The sequence below is a fragment of the Pieris brassicae genome, chromosome 2 (assembly GCF_905147105.1).
Source record: "Pieris brassicae chromosome 2, ilPieBrab1.1, whole genome shotgun sequence".
NCBI classification, from domain to species: Eukaryota; Metazoa; Arthropoda; class Insecta; order Lepidoptera; family Pieridae; genus Pieris; species Pieris brassicae.
The window spans coordinates 916,016-933,425 of NC_059666.1; the positions used below are offsets into that span (position 1 = coordinate 916,016).

The 17,410-nt window shown below is 34.6% G+C and overlaps 1 protein-coding gene across 6 annotated transcripts in view; it reads right to left on the minus strand.

Moving 5' to 3' along the window:
* The window catches only part of LOC123718865 (homeobox protein homothorax), a 222,941-nt gene that overhangs the window by 98,657 nt on the left and 106,874 nt on the right, over window positions 1–17,410 (minus strand). For 3 of the 6 annotated variants that reach the window (XM_045675850.1, XM_045675832.1, XM_045675814.1), the window contains exons 8-9: window positions 13,730–13,738; window positions 797–883 (exon numbers count right to left, since the gene is read on the minus strand). In XM_045675850.1, coding sequence (XP_045531806.1) covers window positions 797–883; window positions 13,730–13,738 — 96 coding nt within the window. Of the gene's footprint in view, window positions 1–784; window positions 884–13,729; window positions 13,739–17,410 lie in introns of all 6 variants that reach the window. The other 3 variants (XM_045675842.1, XM_045675823.1, XM_045675804.1) reach the window with 1 other exon arrangement.

Consider the following 17,410-nt stretch of genomic DNA (forward strand, 5'->3'; position numbering starts at 1 on the left):
GACTCGTACAGTACCATTAGTATTGTATATCGAAAGGAAAAGAGGCATACTGTATTTATTAGAACAAAAAATTTAAATTTACTTGAATTTTCACGAAACATCGACCGTATCATATCGATATACGGTCAAGTGAGCAACGTCCGGTAATTGATTTAGTGTAATGGAAACGGGCACTGTTACTGACGTATTATAATACAAGCGAGATGTATAATCGAATAGCATACAAGTGCGAGAGAGATGGATGATCTACTTGTACTAATGTTCTAATGTTGTAGCGTGGAAAGTGCAATTCAATGTTATTCTAATTGTATCTCTATCTATATACATTTACGGTCGATTGTAGAATGCGGTATCTGTTACAGTTGATTGTTATGAATGAGCCGATAGATGGCGCTGGTGTATTGATGTCATATTTATTTGACAGCCAAGTGCTTTGTATTGAGATGTTTCGAGATTTTTTGTTTAAAACATTTGAAGTTACCAGTATTATTTATTCAAAATTAGCTCGATATTCAATTACGGGACGTAATTTAAATTTTTTTAAATAAGGATTTTTTTAGTTTTAATTACAGTATCTAAACAATCAAAATATTTTCAACCCACATTGTAGCTGTCATCACTTCATGACAAGTGTCATAGAATAGACAGATCATAATTACAGACGCTGAGTAAGCGTTGAGTGGACACCTAAAGGCGATCGTACCTTTAACGATCTTTCATACAAATTACCGTTGATAAAGATTATTATATAATAATTAATAAAAAAAATTGGGTCGATATATACCTGGATACTCACCAGGGCTGCCCAGGAACACGGAGGAGTAGACCCGTCTCGCTACATCGGGAGGTGATGACCACTCGCGCCTCGACGGACACCATTTGCCTGAAATTGAATTTGGAACGTTATTTGAATTTCGAATTTAGGATAAAGACACTGTTTATTCGAAATAAATATCAATATATGAATATTTGTTCTGTGTCACTGAAATATTGAACAGATTTTAATGAAATTTGAGCTTATGTTTTAGATTTACAATATGTAGTACTACTGTGGTAACTTTTATAGTAATATTATCACGATGAATGTCTTCTAGTATATCGTTGACAAAACATTTATTAGTATCTTGTGTAAATGATAAATCGCTTTGCAACAAATTGGGAACGTCCCCAGTCCGATAAAACAAGCTAATGCCTTTTCGGGGTTCGATTCTCAAGAAAAAAGCCGTTACATTAAGCTCTTCCCGCCTATCTAATGGATTCTACCAACTCTCACAGGACCGAGGCGTCATTACGCAAAAAACACGACGGAAAAAGCGAAAAAAAACAAAAAAAAATACCTCTTGGGAACGCAAAGGTGACACCCCAGCCTTACAGAAGGGGAAGCAATATCATACACCATTAGCAATTTTCCTACTTTTTAACGGTGTCACACTGTTTGCTTCATAATATTGCCCGATTGTGGAAGGAGGGTCATGTTTTTATTGTATTTCGCTCGTTTCGTTCAAAGAATTTTTTTCATATCGTAGCTATTCGACAGTATCCAAAGGTAGAGGCGGACATTATTTGTTATCTGTAGCACAGATTTAAACACTGTGGAATAGTTCATAAATGTCATAGATATGAGACTGTTTCGCGGTATTTTTAAATAAAGAACACACAAGTGATGCGACTATCCCGAACATCAAATGTGTCTCTTACAAACTTTTACTGTTTATATTTGTTGGTTTATATGAACTGTTATGAAGTAAATTGATGCCTTTTTCTTACAAGCCAATACAAACAGAAACTCGCATACGTGTTTTTAATTATTTAATTGAATAATACCAACCACGCGGGAGGCGAGGCATTTTCAAACCCGTCCATAATTTTCGCTCGTTCCTTTTTTGAAATTCGTAATTCGAACAAAAGCAATGGTGCATGCATGATTGATAGCGGCGCGATGACGCGCGCCAAATGAACATTCGATTTTTAAAAAGCCCTTGACCTGTCTTTGAATTTGTCTTAGATCTAATTTTTATTCTATATTCAAATCAAAATGGCGGGACGACGCCATTGCATTTTGTTAATATTATTTCTATTTATTTAGTCGATAGCGGAAATTATTACGTAAGAAATGGTAGTGAGTCTTTAGCCAAGGCGCAATTATAATAATTATACTATTATATATGTAAATTTAAAACAGGATATATGATTATAATACCATTTTGCTCATAATGTTAGTATTTCAAAATGATTTTATATAAACGCATTCAAAAAATAGCAGCGACAATAAAAAAAACATAATCTCAAGAGCTAAATAAGACAATTTTCGATCATTCCCGGTTCATTTGACGACACGTAAGCGCCATTGTTTCGTGAAAATTGAGGAAAGCGAAAATTGCCGAGTACACCATAAACAAATACTAAAAATCTTGTAAGCGTGAGCCTCTAAATAAGAATTAAAGTAAAATTGCTGAGGTGTGACTCCCTCGACGGTTATAAGGCGAAAAATTATAATAACCATAGGGTGAGGTGTTTGAGGAAATTGTCTATGTATACGAGTGTCAATATTGTTATATAGGCGACTTATTTATTTAATTATGATTAGGACTCGTTTCAAATATAGAATTCGGAGGATGGATTTTGTAATACTGAAGATATTTCTCCTTTTTGTTGTTAATGTTGTCATACGTAAAAGTGTGTGTGTGTGTGTGTGTGGTTTTGATTCGAATCGATAAAAAACATTTTTGATAGTCTATTTTTTTTAACGCGATCTTTTTAAACATATTGATATATTCGGTACTGGTAAACTGGTAAATTTTTAAAGAATTTTAAGTGCCTTCAAGCATACCAATTAAAGGCCGACAACGCACTTGCGAGTGCTTCTTTGTTTGCCCATGGGCGGTGGTATAACTTAACATCTGGTTAGCTTGCTACCCGTTTACCTCCTATTACATAAAAAATATACCTAATCCGCCATTTTACTTTACGAGTACTTAACAAAAATTACTAGAAAAATTTGAATTTTTTGTATTTTAGAAAAGATATCTATTAACATATATAGATATAGCTTCACAATGTATGTTCTTTATTATATAAATAATACTATCTACGTGTAAACTTAAAACTTAGCGAGACGGAAAGCAGTCTTCCAAAGCCAATTTTATCGTAACCCAGAATATAGGTTAAAAGGCAGGTAACGCAATCGTGAGTCCTCTGGCATTGAGCGCCCATGGGCGGCGGTATCATGACATTAGGTGAGCCTCCTGTCCGTTTGCACCTTGTTCTATAAAAAAAAGTCTTTGCTAGTAATTTTTTGTAACATTTATGTTTAACATAATTGTCATGAAAAATAGCTGTAACATATACTCTAGATAAAAAAAAACTATATTTTAGTTCATTAATGCCTATGATATACAAAACAATAATTAAGTTCTTATCTCTGATACAGGGAAATATAATAACAGTGTAAAGGTAACAATTAATGTAACTGTTAACTATTTATTCCCCTTTTGATTACAAAGCTTCAATTTTAACGAGTTCTGTGTTTTATAAGTGTTATATAACAATTTAAAAATACATCAGCTTCACTATACAAGCCTGGGAAATAGATTTCTGTATATTATTTATAATCATTTGTCAATCTAGGGCAAGTAGGTGATAGGCCTCCTGTGCCTGACACACGCCGACTTTTTGAGTCTAAGGTCGGCTTTCCTCGGGATATTTTCCTTCACTATTCGAGCGAGTAAATAAGCATATAGAATGTCTATTCGTACACAGCAGGGGATCGAACTTACGACCTTAGAGATCAGAATCGCAAGATGAAGCAACTTGCCTAAAACTTTACCACGGCCTTATAAGACTTAGTACGTTCTATGAAGGACCCTAAGTAGTCATAACATTTATTACTAACAAAAAACACGCACACATAACATAAACACAATAAAAACAAATACAATAATCAATAAATAAAAAATAAATAAAAAAATTATAATAATAGAGAGATTTGAGAACATTTTTTTTAAAGGCAAAGGTTTAATTGTGTAATGCGTGTGTGCTGCGGTTGTAATTGGCCCTGGCTCAGCATTATGCTGAGGAGCAGAGTTGTTCCACAGCGCTTGTCATTCTGCCAGAGACGACAGCAGCTAGTTTGTGCCTCAGTCGCAAAAAAACACCTAAGTCGAATTGGTTTCGGAATGCTTCAGTACCAGCTTCCAAAGATGCCGTGGGCGTCAACTGTCTTAAGATAAAACTGAATGGAACAACGGATGTCAAGTTGAAACAGATGAAATCTCGTATTCTGCCTCAACGTCAGTTGATGAAGAAGATATTGAACTTCGATATTAACTAACAAATTAACAATCACGGCAATACAGTTTTCGTATAGTTTACTCGATACGAAATATTCGAATGAACAAAATGTTTCAGACGCTATTGACGAAAAGTCGTAAATGACATTTGGAATGATGTTTTTTATATGATCTGCGGGACACCTGCCTCACGATAAATCAGTTTTAAGACTACTTTAAATATGTAATAAGGCATTTTAATGATAAATAAAAGTTATTATACCTAACAATCCGACCGATCCCGTAGCAGGAAGCAAAGACGCGTTCCCGAGTATATATTACAAAAACGTGAAACCAATATCCTAAGGTCTATAAAGTAATTTCCGTAATGGCGCCGTACCTTCCCGGAGGGCCTACATATTTATATACGTGCCCATACTGGTCCATCGCTTAAGTCAACAGATTAAAAATGGACGAAGCTCACCTATATATCTTTATTGATACATGCTGATACGAACAGTTTCTTAATGTTTTCAAACGTAGTATTCAAAAAACTTGAGAAAAATGAATTATGTTTTTTTGTTTTTAATGAGTAGAAGAAATAAATATTGACTTGCTACTTTCATCCCTGAGGTCGTGCGTTCGATCTCCATCTGTGCACCAATGTAGATTCAATGCGCTCGTACGGTGAAGGAAAATATCGTGAAAAAAGCTATTAGAATGATGAACAGATGTTGTGTATATGTTATTACATAAATGAATAATATAATAACTATCATGTTATTTATCTTTCATATAAAAACAGAGTTAAAACACCACCAACAACAGGAGTTAGCTGAAAAACTCACCAAAAATAACAATCGCGCAAATTCTCACCAAACAAAGAGTAATTACAATAACAATGGGAGATTCAAATATCATCCGAGCGTAAAAACAGTGTGTAATAAAAAAATGCATTTTTAAACGCGAGTTGCCTAATTGCGCCCGCCCTGGCTAGGGCGGATCCGCCTTACCCTTCCGACGATGGAAATAAACGCTAAATTTCTACAACTGCCCACTGGGTTTTACTGTCTTATTGAAAATGATGTACGGTAAGAAAAGTTGGAGGTGTCAGAGGAAAAGCTCGCGTCTTTTGTTGGAGATAAAGAGGGTATTTGCTTGAAGGGATCCCGGTCGATAGAGGGAGGCTTCCTAGGTATATCATTGTAGGTACCAATCGATCGACTATGTGCTTAGGTGTCTGCTTTTATTCGCCGTCAAAAGGTTCTGTGTTATCAAATGTACGGTAAGTTTAAGTGTTAATTGTAAAGTTTTTTTAATCATTTTGTATCGCCTGAAATTGCTTTATAGGAACCAGTGAGACTAAAATACTAACAAACGTGTACATATCTAAAATAGGAACACCTGAAAAATATAAAGTTCATCAAAACAAATATGGCCGGAGCCCGGAAGGCTATCCATTACGCCATGACAGCGGCACGTTTTTCAGTGCAGTTTGACAGCGGCTGTCCCGATTTGACAGCTGTCAAACTCGACCTTGACACTGTCAGTGTGACAGTTCATCGATCATGCACGGCCGTACGTCATCGACCACGTGCTTTATTCATCAGAGATCGAAGGTAATCGTGACAATATCTATGAAATTATAAATGCAATAAACGACTAGATATTTCAATAATTTTGCATCAGGCAATTATGATGGATGGATCATCAGAGATGTCGAGGTCGTCAACCATCTGAGCTGGTAATATTTCTAATCCTGACTTTATATTAGTATATAGCCAAAGATGGAATACATAATATACACCAAAAGGTTCAAACATTAACGAAAGGAAAACAATAAAAGTCAATAAAAACATTTAACTAAGTAATACCTGATTCGGGTGGGTTGTGTGATTGTGTGAAAATGAGGGTATGTACGTGGTGTGTATGATGCAGGTATGCTCTATGATTATTAATACTCCTTTTATGCATATTAGAAGAGATCTATCTGCACAGGTAGACAGCTGATAAGCACACAAAGTCCGACAAAAAATGACTAGTTTTTGCAAGAAACCGTTGTCCCTTAAGTTTAAAACTCTATAAGGGAATGAATATAAAACGTCCAGATAAAGGTGGGGTGTGTTCAAGTAATGACGGTTTGATAGCGATCCACGTTTACAAGTGACCCGGTAATGTGATTGACAGGGACGAGGGCTACAACTTGGGCGTGACGCGATATTTAATTGTTTTCGCATTATATGTATGGGCATTTTTATTTATATAAAAGCAAAATTGAGGTTTTTTAAGAACATGGGGATACGGCAGGAGGCTCACCAGACGGCTCGATGGTGTGTTGCCGGCTATTAAGGAATTGGTACGCTCATAACAGCCTTTATCAGAGCCAACAGCAAGGTTATGGCAAGATGTAGTTATGATGAACGTAATTTTAATTAGTATTGCCCTCTGAAAATTGAAGTCCAATATATAGGTTTGGCCATCGAGTTACCTAAATACAGTATACATTGTGTACACAAGAGTTGTAATAAAAAAGGGCGAACGGTACGGAATTGTGCCAGTCACGGTTTTGTGGCATAAATTCCGAAATATCCCCTTAAATACACACTTTATGGGGCCAGAATAGAGTTTCATACTGTCTTATGTGAATGTTTTTTTGATTATTCATCTTCAAACTGTTTTTGAGTAACTGATAACGCAGAGTTGGTGTTCTAAAAGAATTTTCTATGATTGTTATTAGTCTCAATTACATTTACTATATATATTTATTGAGAGTTAAACCATTATTGTTAGAGCCAACGATAAAATGAATGAATTATTTTAATGTTTCGATTTTATCAATTAAATATCGTGAATATGTTCGTGTAAATATGGAAATTATTAAAAATAATAGCTCTTATTGTTAAGGGACAATTTTTTTATAGAAAAGGTGGTTTATGAACCACGTTTTTAAGCGTTTAGTGATAGCCCATAGACACTTAATGCCAGAGAGCTCGTCTTGCCTGCCTTTTAAGAATTGTTACTCTTTTCTTGTCCCCAAGTCAAATTGGTTCAGAAAGACTTCGCAGCGTTCCACATAGTGGTGGTGCGCGGAAAAAATGTCTTTAAAAACGTAGAGATGATAATTATGTTATATATGTATGGAGGCTTATCACTATATCTACCGATAAATCGCTTTTCCGTTGCGTCCAACCAAATGTGCTTGAATAAAAATCGAAATGTATTAAAAAATCAAAGTTCTTTGACCCGTGATTAAGAAAACATCTTTCGTGCGGTCCTGTGCGTGACTTGGCAAAATTAAACGTGTCTAGTTGAAACCAGCTAAATGACTTTAATGAGCCGACATTGCCCATCGATCTTATTTTATAAAAGGATTTTATTTAAATTATTTTTTATATTTGTATTGATTTTGCATATAAACATATATTGCTAATTCCTTTTCGAATATTCAATAGCCATCGACAATAACTTTATTTTCAGAGTGAAGAATTCAAATAAGCTTCGCGTTTTCATTAGAGCAACAGCTTAAAGGTTACATTGGTTAGATGGCCGATTTAAAAACCTTCTAAAGATATGTATTTGTCTGTGGAGTATATATTATTTATATGCTACAATGTAAGTACGAGCGACGGGCCATTCTAACTGTACAATCACAAATACTTTTGTATCGAGTTTATAATACATTAATTAGGTACAGATATTATGTATGATGATATTACTACATTAATTAAGCAAAGTAAAACTAACATTCTTTGAAAATCTTCATTCTAAAACTTTTAAAACCCTTAAAAAATAAAATGTAATATCAAAAGGAGCCCATTTAGGTAAGGTTCTGAAGATACTGGCAGCGTTTTCTTTATTGTATATATTGCATCTAGGGCAACTTATCCTAAGCAAACTGGAATGGATATATAAATCTTTAATTACCTCGAAAATGACATATCCAAATTACCAGGCAATCATAAACCTAACGTAGTAATGAGTAAACCGGCATAAAAAAACAATTATTTCTTTCTGCGTGTGTCACTTCCTGGGAAAAAAATAAACGAAAAAAATCATAAAGCCTTGAAAATAACTAGTAATATATCAAAATTACCAGGCAATTATAAACCTAACCTAATTTAGTGGAAGACTAAAAAAGCGAAGCTTTGTCTCCCAATCAAACCAGGATGCTATAAACCCGACCAGAGCTATCAAGAAGGTATCAAATATACAGCAAAATTACCAGGCAATCAGAAATAGGAAGTAGTAATTAGTGGATGTGCTCACGACATACGCAGCGGGGATCTCTATCGAATATTGTAATTATGTGCAGATTAATTCCCTTTTGTATAACTCCCTTAGGCGGTTTAGATAGCTGTATACGGGTTTAAATGTATATATGTATGTTGATCTTTTGAAGCTATACGCAGCTTGTGAAGTTATCACTATGTAGGCGTATTTCTACGAGAGTCATATCTAGTACTTAAGTGAGTAGGTTATATGAGTCACCGCATGTGAGTTTCATAAATTCATAAAAAAAATTATGATAAATAGATAACAGAGCTGTTAAAAGTAAGATTTTAAGCTTATCAATAAGCCTTATAGAATGACACAGATTATAGAAATACACAAAATAATATACCACGCTAACAAGCGTTTCGAACGCATCTTTCGAAATATAAAACCTATTTATTGCCAGCAATATTCAAAAACAGAATGAAACTTTATTTAGGAATGCCTCGATACATTCGGGCGCGGGTGTGAGGCGGCGGCGGGAGAGGGGGTAACCCTCTGTAACTAAATTTTGAACTGTCACGTAGATTAATGATGCCAGGACGGTGCGATACGCGCTAATGCGAACGGATTTGTATGGATAAGCCGTAGATTATTTTAAATTTGGAATGTTTTTACTGTACTTAAGGTAGACTTATTCAAATTTAGAATTTAAACACTACTGACTTGAGTGGTAAGTGTAAGTGTTCGCGTTACAGTGGCAATAATTTGATACATGTTAACTGTAATAGGCACAGAATATATAAAATTAATATTATGTAATAAGGCAAATACGCGCTTCCCAAAATGTAAAATATTTTCAACATCCTTGATCTGATAATTTTATCTCGGAGCTGTTTTAAAATTGTTTATCTCATGATAACACTTGGATCATCAATCATAGTGAATTTGAATTTGAAACAAGTTCATAAACAGAGTGTCGTAGTACTAGAGTAACATGTGATTAAGATTATAGCAAGCTTCTGCCAAAATGTAATCTAAAATTAAGGGTTTATGGTCTCATTTGCCATAAAAAAGTGCACTTTTGACAGCCAAAACTTCAGCACTTCAAAATCCATGATTGTTTAACAACGCTTTAACGTTGCGTCTCACTTGCGGTGACTATTTCAATAAGGTTTTCGCTATTAATAATGAAATTAAATGAATAAAGAATATGAACGTACATAATTTTACAAAATATTGTCTCTAGCTTATGTGCGTACAAATTTCTGTAACGGATTTGGAATGCAAACACACATTTTACGGCAAATGTAGCGTTAATATGGCAAATTTGAATAATCATAACTGGCTAAAGGACTTGTATCCATGTCCATGTAGTAATTTTAAAAAATCAATCTCTCATCTGTCTGTGTAGTGTCGAAACACGTCGAGTTAAACCCCCCAGGAAAGGTCCTCTAAAAGTGTATTTAGATCTTCAAAAATCCGTCCATTTGTCGTTAGTCGCATTATTGGTAAAAACATTCTAGAAACGTCCGCATAGATACAGAATTAAAAGTAGTATCCATAACTATTCACCGTCACAAGGGCTGGGGAATGGATTTCGGAAATCGATTGCCACCAAAAATATTTTCGTTCACGTGCGAGACACATACACATCTTCCCACATTATCGTTTTTGACTTAGTTAATATTTGAGCTTAGTTATTTATTATCCGAGTCCGTGTTCGATTTCCAGGAAAATAAGGAAACATCTGATAAATCTTTAAATATCTTCTAAAACTTGCTGTAATTGAAATTTTATAGAACTACCGTAAATTAAGTAATCTAATATAATAATTTTTGTCAATATTGAAAAGCCATAAAGCAAAGTATATTAATTGTGAATATTTATTAACAGAAATTATGGTAAATTCTAATTTATGACCAGTTTGGATCATAAATAAACTTTTAATAACCAAAAACGGTAGTCAATGCAAAATTTATCTGTCAACACTGGCCACATGGAGGCTTGTGTTGCCATTAGATAAATATTCCACATTATAAATAAAACCGCGACCTATCCAACACGTATAAAAACAAACCACTATAATATAAATTATGAAAAACATTACACATAGCCACACAGGCAGTAAACGTCATGACGATCAGCTGATCAAATATATTGCTACTATAAAAAGTGAAAACACGGACTACTCGCCCCCCTATCGTCGTCTCTTTCCCTCGTACCGTTAAAACGTACGCGCGACAAGGACCGAGAACGATGAACCGTGCCATCGCATAAAATGATATATTAATGTCAGCTGCGTTTAGGACCTCGCGAGTCTACAAAATAATAGATGGTCACAAATAAATTACTCAGTGCATTTCTGAACGAAATTCGGGCGGCCGTCGACCTCGACCGTGGCGCGTAAATCACGATTGATATACGACTTGCGAAGGTCGCCATCTTGAATTTTACGTTCGAAATTTGAATCTTCGTACGATATGGCCATTTTGGGACGTGTCAACGCGACGTTTAGCGGTTTTGCGTGACTTGGACAAGCTGTTAACAATAACAGTATAATATATTTAAGACGTCGATGCCTTATTTCTTTTAGACTCAATGTCAAGTCTCACGTGCTCGTTTTGTTTCGAAATGCTCAAGAGCTTTTTGTTCTTATCGAATTTCGTTAGTGATTTTTTATATGGTCAGCATTACAATTTCTCCTTTTGAGAACCACATATGGCTGTACTTGGCCGTTATCGTAAGATATAGCATCAATCATTTGACAGGTACTTATATTTTAAATAAAGTTGGTGTATTATATAAATCGAATGTCACTAAATCTATTTTGTGACGGAAGGGAAAAGAGGAAGAGCTTCTTATGAATATTTAAGACGTCTTTTGCCTGGTCACCTCACCACCAGTTACCAGGAACTAAGGAACTTAAAGAAGTTTGAGAGTCAAACTAGTATGTAGGTCATGAAAAATATTTGAATGTTTTGTTCTATATTTAAAATGTTCCTTGTACCACAATATAAGCGCTTTCTGTAATCAAATGTCAATCTGTCACTATCGGACGCCATCTTGCAATTACAACGTTAGTGTAATTGTCGGATGCGCAATTTATGGCCATGTTTTTTAATTACGACATTTAGATTTTTATTAAATTATGGGTATTGTTCGATTTTATCGTTATAACATTTTAATTACTGTACGAGTTATCAGATTATTATATTGTTTAGTTTTTATGGTATTATATATTGTTATAACGATAACTGTATAATATGTAGCATACATTTTAACAGGAACTTTTTGCGACTTCCTCAACAATAATAGTTATATTTCTGTCAATTTACATAAAATCACATTTAATTATACACCTATATAATCTTCAGGAATTACTCTATCTGTTGGTGAAATCCATTCAGTACCTAGTTTTCGAGTTTATAGCATTTATTTACTGTAGTTCGATATGAGCGAGTTATAGATAAAAAATTCTATCCGTTATTTAGTCTGTGCCTTATGAGCCGATATTTCAATCGATGTGGGTCAGTCTCACTAGAACAATAGTTTTTGTAGTCAACGCGTCTGATTTTATCTACCACGCAGCGTGCTACGGAACCATTAATCAATTTTTGGGATCCGCGGGTGAAAATATCATACATAAGTAATATGCGAATAGATTACAAAAACTGGGTAGTAATTTAAAAAAAAATTAAAATGCTCTAATACTTAGCTTTAAGTCTCCACTCTGAGGATCTAAGCAATTTTTTTTAAACCGATTTCAATGAAATTTGGTAGTATGAAAGCTATACAGCGATTACAGTGTTGAATTGATTTTAGTTTTTGATGTTAGTACATAACTGTCAAGAGAACAAAGACGCGGGTAAAAGCTAGTAATTACATAAAAGATTTAACGTGATACAAATGAATTTTAATTTAGTTACAAGACGAGACTTATAGGTCTGTAAGGACTTTACTCAAGGAATTGACGATTAATGTATAATAATGTATCTACAGAACCAAACCCAGCACTACCAAATATTTTAACCGTATCTATAAAATAACAAGAAAGCTCATTATTTCCGTAATTAATATCTTACATCGACGCCGGCACGAACAAATCAACGCACGACACGATTTGAAAAGAACCATTTACTATCCCTCTCACACGTTGGGTGCGAGACAAGGATGGTGAAAAGCAATATTTTATGATAAATAGCAAAATGTTTTGAGTGTATTCCCGTGTCCGATTGGAATTGTTTCTTTAATTTATTTTGCGTGAATGAACGTTATGGAAATTCAAATTATGATTTTTGAAATTGGAACAGCGCATAAATGTCTCTGTTTCTATCACTATGGTATGAGTTTTATTTTTTTTTCTAACTGGCAGCTAATAAAAAAAAAATCACTGCCACTACAACCTTTTTCAATTTTTGTCTCAGATTTTTGTATCTGTTTCATGATCAGGTGTGTTTGACACACGCCGTTTTTCTCACGATGTGTTCCTTCACCGCTCGAGCGAGTGGTTAATATAAAGTACATTGGTGCACAACTGGGGATCGAACCTACGATCTCAGGGACGTACTTTTTAATTGTAAAACAAAAAATATTTTTTTATAAAAGTTTACTATTATTTTAATTACTCTATGGCAACTGGCAACGTTATAGAAAAACCAAAACAATCTTCAAACATACTTCCTACAACGATGAGTCGCGTATAACACGCGATATAACTTTTTAATATGAATTACAATTAAATTACGCAGAACAAAATCAACCCTAAACGGACAGATTAAAACTCATTTTCCTTTGATAACCATACAATTTGCGCTAATAAATTAACAATCTGTAATGACCTAATCAAAGTTTACGACGCGAGTCGAATTCACGACTCCTAGTGTTTCCCGATATAATTTTGCGTGAACTAAGTGGCCAAGACCGAGTTGTTGTTATTATTATTACTTAGTAGTATATAAATTTTATTTGTCAAAATAAATATTTTTGACGTACTTAAGTTTGATTTTCGTAAAAAAAATTGTTACACAGATCTTTTGTACATATACATAACTAGTATAATTTTGAACTATATATGTATTAAGTCGGTAATAATACTTAGTTAACTTTTCGTGGGCTCTAAAGTCAAGTTGACCGTAATTATTTTTCGAATTTTATGAAGATTGGAATTTTTGTTCGCCACGTTTATGGCCAGACATGATTTATGAAGAGAACCACTCACACCGTCACGAAACTACTGCACCACTTACCCATTGCATCTGAAACAAGAAGAAAGAATTGTTAAACACGTAATTATTAAAAAAAAATAGTTTATTTTTTATTACTGGCCAGTAGCCTACGGCTAGTAATATCAAACGTCAATCGATTTTAAATATATCTATTTTCAGCTGTCAAACCAATTTTTTCTGTATGTAGTTTTGACATATTTGACAGCGCTCAAAAGGGAGTTTCACTTTTTTTTAAGGGACCAAGGCTCGTCTAATTTAGTGTCCGCCCAAGGACACTGTGGTCCTATTGGCGTGAGCGTCTCAACCCTGAGGTCCTACATTACGGCTATGCACCAAGGAAACCTTGCTTCAGGCTTGAATCTGACACATAAATCTCTTTATCGGAATATTTTAAAATTGGTAACACCACAAGCCTAAGAATCTTACTGTTTTTTTTTTTATAGAAAAAAAGACTTGTAATGTTAAGTGATACCCATGGACACTCCAGAGGGCTCGTGAGTGGGTTTCTTTAATTTAACTGTAGACAAACAATATAAGGGTAGGTATATGAATACAAGTCGTTACTATGTAATCAACTTATAATATATAATAAATGAACCTTTTCCCAGACAAAATCGGGGTCACAAATTTAATAAACACTTATACGTTACATGTGGAACATTGGTATTATCGGACTTATCGTATTTTCTTAGAATTTCTTATCTGTATCGGGACAAATTTGACAGGTTGACAGCTAGGTGACAGGTTGACAGGTGATGGCTCCAATATAGGGTTAGAATGTTTATATAGTATGTTTGAATTTATGTATGGGACATTATATTATTAATAGTTTTTTCGTTATATTTAATGTAATTGATGGAACTACAACATTATTATGTTACAGATTTATGTATCTCTTTCATGTTTATTGGTCAATCTAATAGGCAAGTACATGATCAGCCTCCTGTGCCTGACACACGCAGGCGAGTTTTTGAGTCAAGCAGTCGGTTGCCTCACGATGTTCGAGGTGTTAGAGAAGAATGTTGCGACCACCATGGACTGTAAAAATAACCAATAAAATCCATTCTCAACCAACTAAAGTTCACCAGAAGACTGTCATTTAAATGGGTGCTATGTTGGCCATATTGCCAGACGACCAAGTTGGTAATGTCGTTGGTCTGTCATGTCATCTGACCAACAGACAAATATGGTTCTCAACATAATGCCCTGACAAGCTGAGCATAGAATGGTGTGGAGGCTGTTGGCGTATCGGTTAGGGCTTCAGACAGGCATGATCTTCAGTAATGAAGCACACTGTGGCAAATGATGTACATTTAAAAATTTAACTAAAATATATTCCGACATCTTTTATATATATTATCTAGAGTATCTAGAGTGCAGATATAAAGATTTTGATTAGAGTAATCCCGAGCGCAGTCGGGTGAGTAAATAAATAATTAAACGTTTTTCCCGAGCTCAGAGACCGCCGGTTTTCAATCTATTTACATTCCGCACTGAGCACGATCGCCCGATTCCACTATTCCACCAACGGGCGGGTTAAATAAGAACATGTTAGGGATTTTAAGGAAACTGTTCTTGGTTTCTAGTTTTGAAAACGTATACCGTAATGTAAGTGAGTGTGTGTGTGGGGTGGGTGACTTTCATACTGACACACAGTACAGGCTAATTAGGAAATACTTCATTAAAATATTAAGAATTTTTATTGATTTTTTCTTTATTTTTTTACAATGTTACTGTCATTACGTTTGTTTGTTAATAATTGCCGAGATTTTCAAAATTTTTAGACAGTTCTATTTTATTATTTATTATTATTTTTGCAAGGGTTTACGGCGGTATACCGCTTGTTTATTTGCAATTATAGACATTTTTGTCTTTTTACACTTCCAAGAGTAATTATAAATAAATGTAAACAATTATTCTTATAAGAAGCATTATTATAAGATATTTATAGATCTGTTAATGAAAGAATGAATTGTTAAATTGAAATAATTGTATTTTTATTTAAACCGTAGTTAAACTGTCGTTTAAAATAAAAAGATCTCCGTTGCACCGGGTCTTGTGACGCGGCCATACTTGGAAATGTACGTATGATTCCACTTACTCGCCGACTGGGCTTACATGGCGCGGGTTCATTATTTAAATGTTTTTATAAACATAAGCACAATACTCACACAAAAATGATGTTATTAAAATTCTCTTCTTTTGCCAGCCGTTTAGTGTAATTATATGAACTATATCTAATACGTGTATAGTAGCGAGCTGGTGTCTTATAAGAGATATATAGAACGCGATAGTTAGTCGTTTTGACATTCTGATAACTCAAACTAAAACTGAAAAAACCTTAATTCATATAGGTAACTAAGTGCACTTATGAACGTCAATAGAAAAGATGTTAAATTGATTCTAAATTCACATTTACTACCAGTTCGCAAGTCAAGGCAAGTTAATGGTCAAGTTTTGAGGTATACAAATTGTTTGAACTGGAGCAAATCATTCCCAAGGGCTTTAGGATCATTTAAATAATCGTCAAATTTATAAAAAGCTTCATTGATTAATTTGTTAAGTGTTAATTCTCTAACTTTGCATGGAGGATAAGTGTTTATATATAGTGTTCTCTTAAAACCGTTTTTTATTAATTCAAAAACTGGGAACAAGAATTTTATAAAGTTATTTAGTTGAATTTTATAACAACACAATTGAAACATGTGCAAATCATAAAAAAATTACACTACAGAAATATAACTTGAGAAATCTCCGCGTCATAGGGGATTAAAGACATTATTTAACATAAGAGAATACAATTTTATTTCTGACATTTGATTAAAGTTAAAGCTTAGAAAATAAAAATATCACATTTCTTATTAATTACAGCGCCATATAGCCCCGGCTACTGATGTTGCGTGTTCGCCAGTGGGATTCGTTCTTAATAAGCTTATATACAATAACACACGTCTTATCACGATACTGAGCTCTATCACAATCGAATACGGGTCGTAATCGCGGATATGCAGGGGTCTATTTATACGCCGTGAGCTCAGTTTGACAATTTCAACAAGTTCAGGTGGAATGTAACGGTGCAAAGGGAACTGAGTATTTATAATCTGTGTCTGGACTTCGAAACTTCGAGAACTCAATGGATCCCGGATTTTTTTTAACTGAACTAAATTACCTTGTCATCAACATCAGACGAAGTCGTTATAAAGGGGGGGCAGAACGAGGGTCCGAAGACAACTGTTCCATGGACGCCTTTTTTGTTAGTTGCATTGCCGGCTTTTAAGGATATAAGACATGTTATAAATCCCCCAGATTGAAGGCTCATCTGATGTCAATTGATTCAGCCTATGAATACTCTTAATACTCTGAGTGCCCGCGAGTGTGCGGCCTTTTATGAAATACACTCTATGATGGACCTTCGGTTCGGAAATACTTCAGAGGGCAGCTGGTTCCATATAAACACATTAATAGATCAGAAAAAACCTCGATGGAGTTATAGCGACCAGACGGAGTACTGTATCAGAACATCTTATAGGATTTATGAGCTTTTGTGGCAAGCAGTGATGGTCAGCGTTGAATTATGTACCATAAAGTCATTGGAACCTGGGTCATTTAGGAATTGATTTAATTGGATAAGAAGCGGGACGCCCCAAAAAGGTCATTCTTTGCAGCCCATGGACACCGATTTTAGCGGGTGCCGGCCTTAAG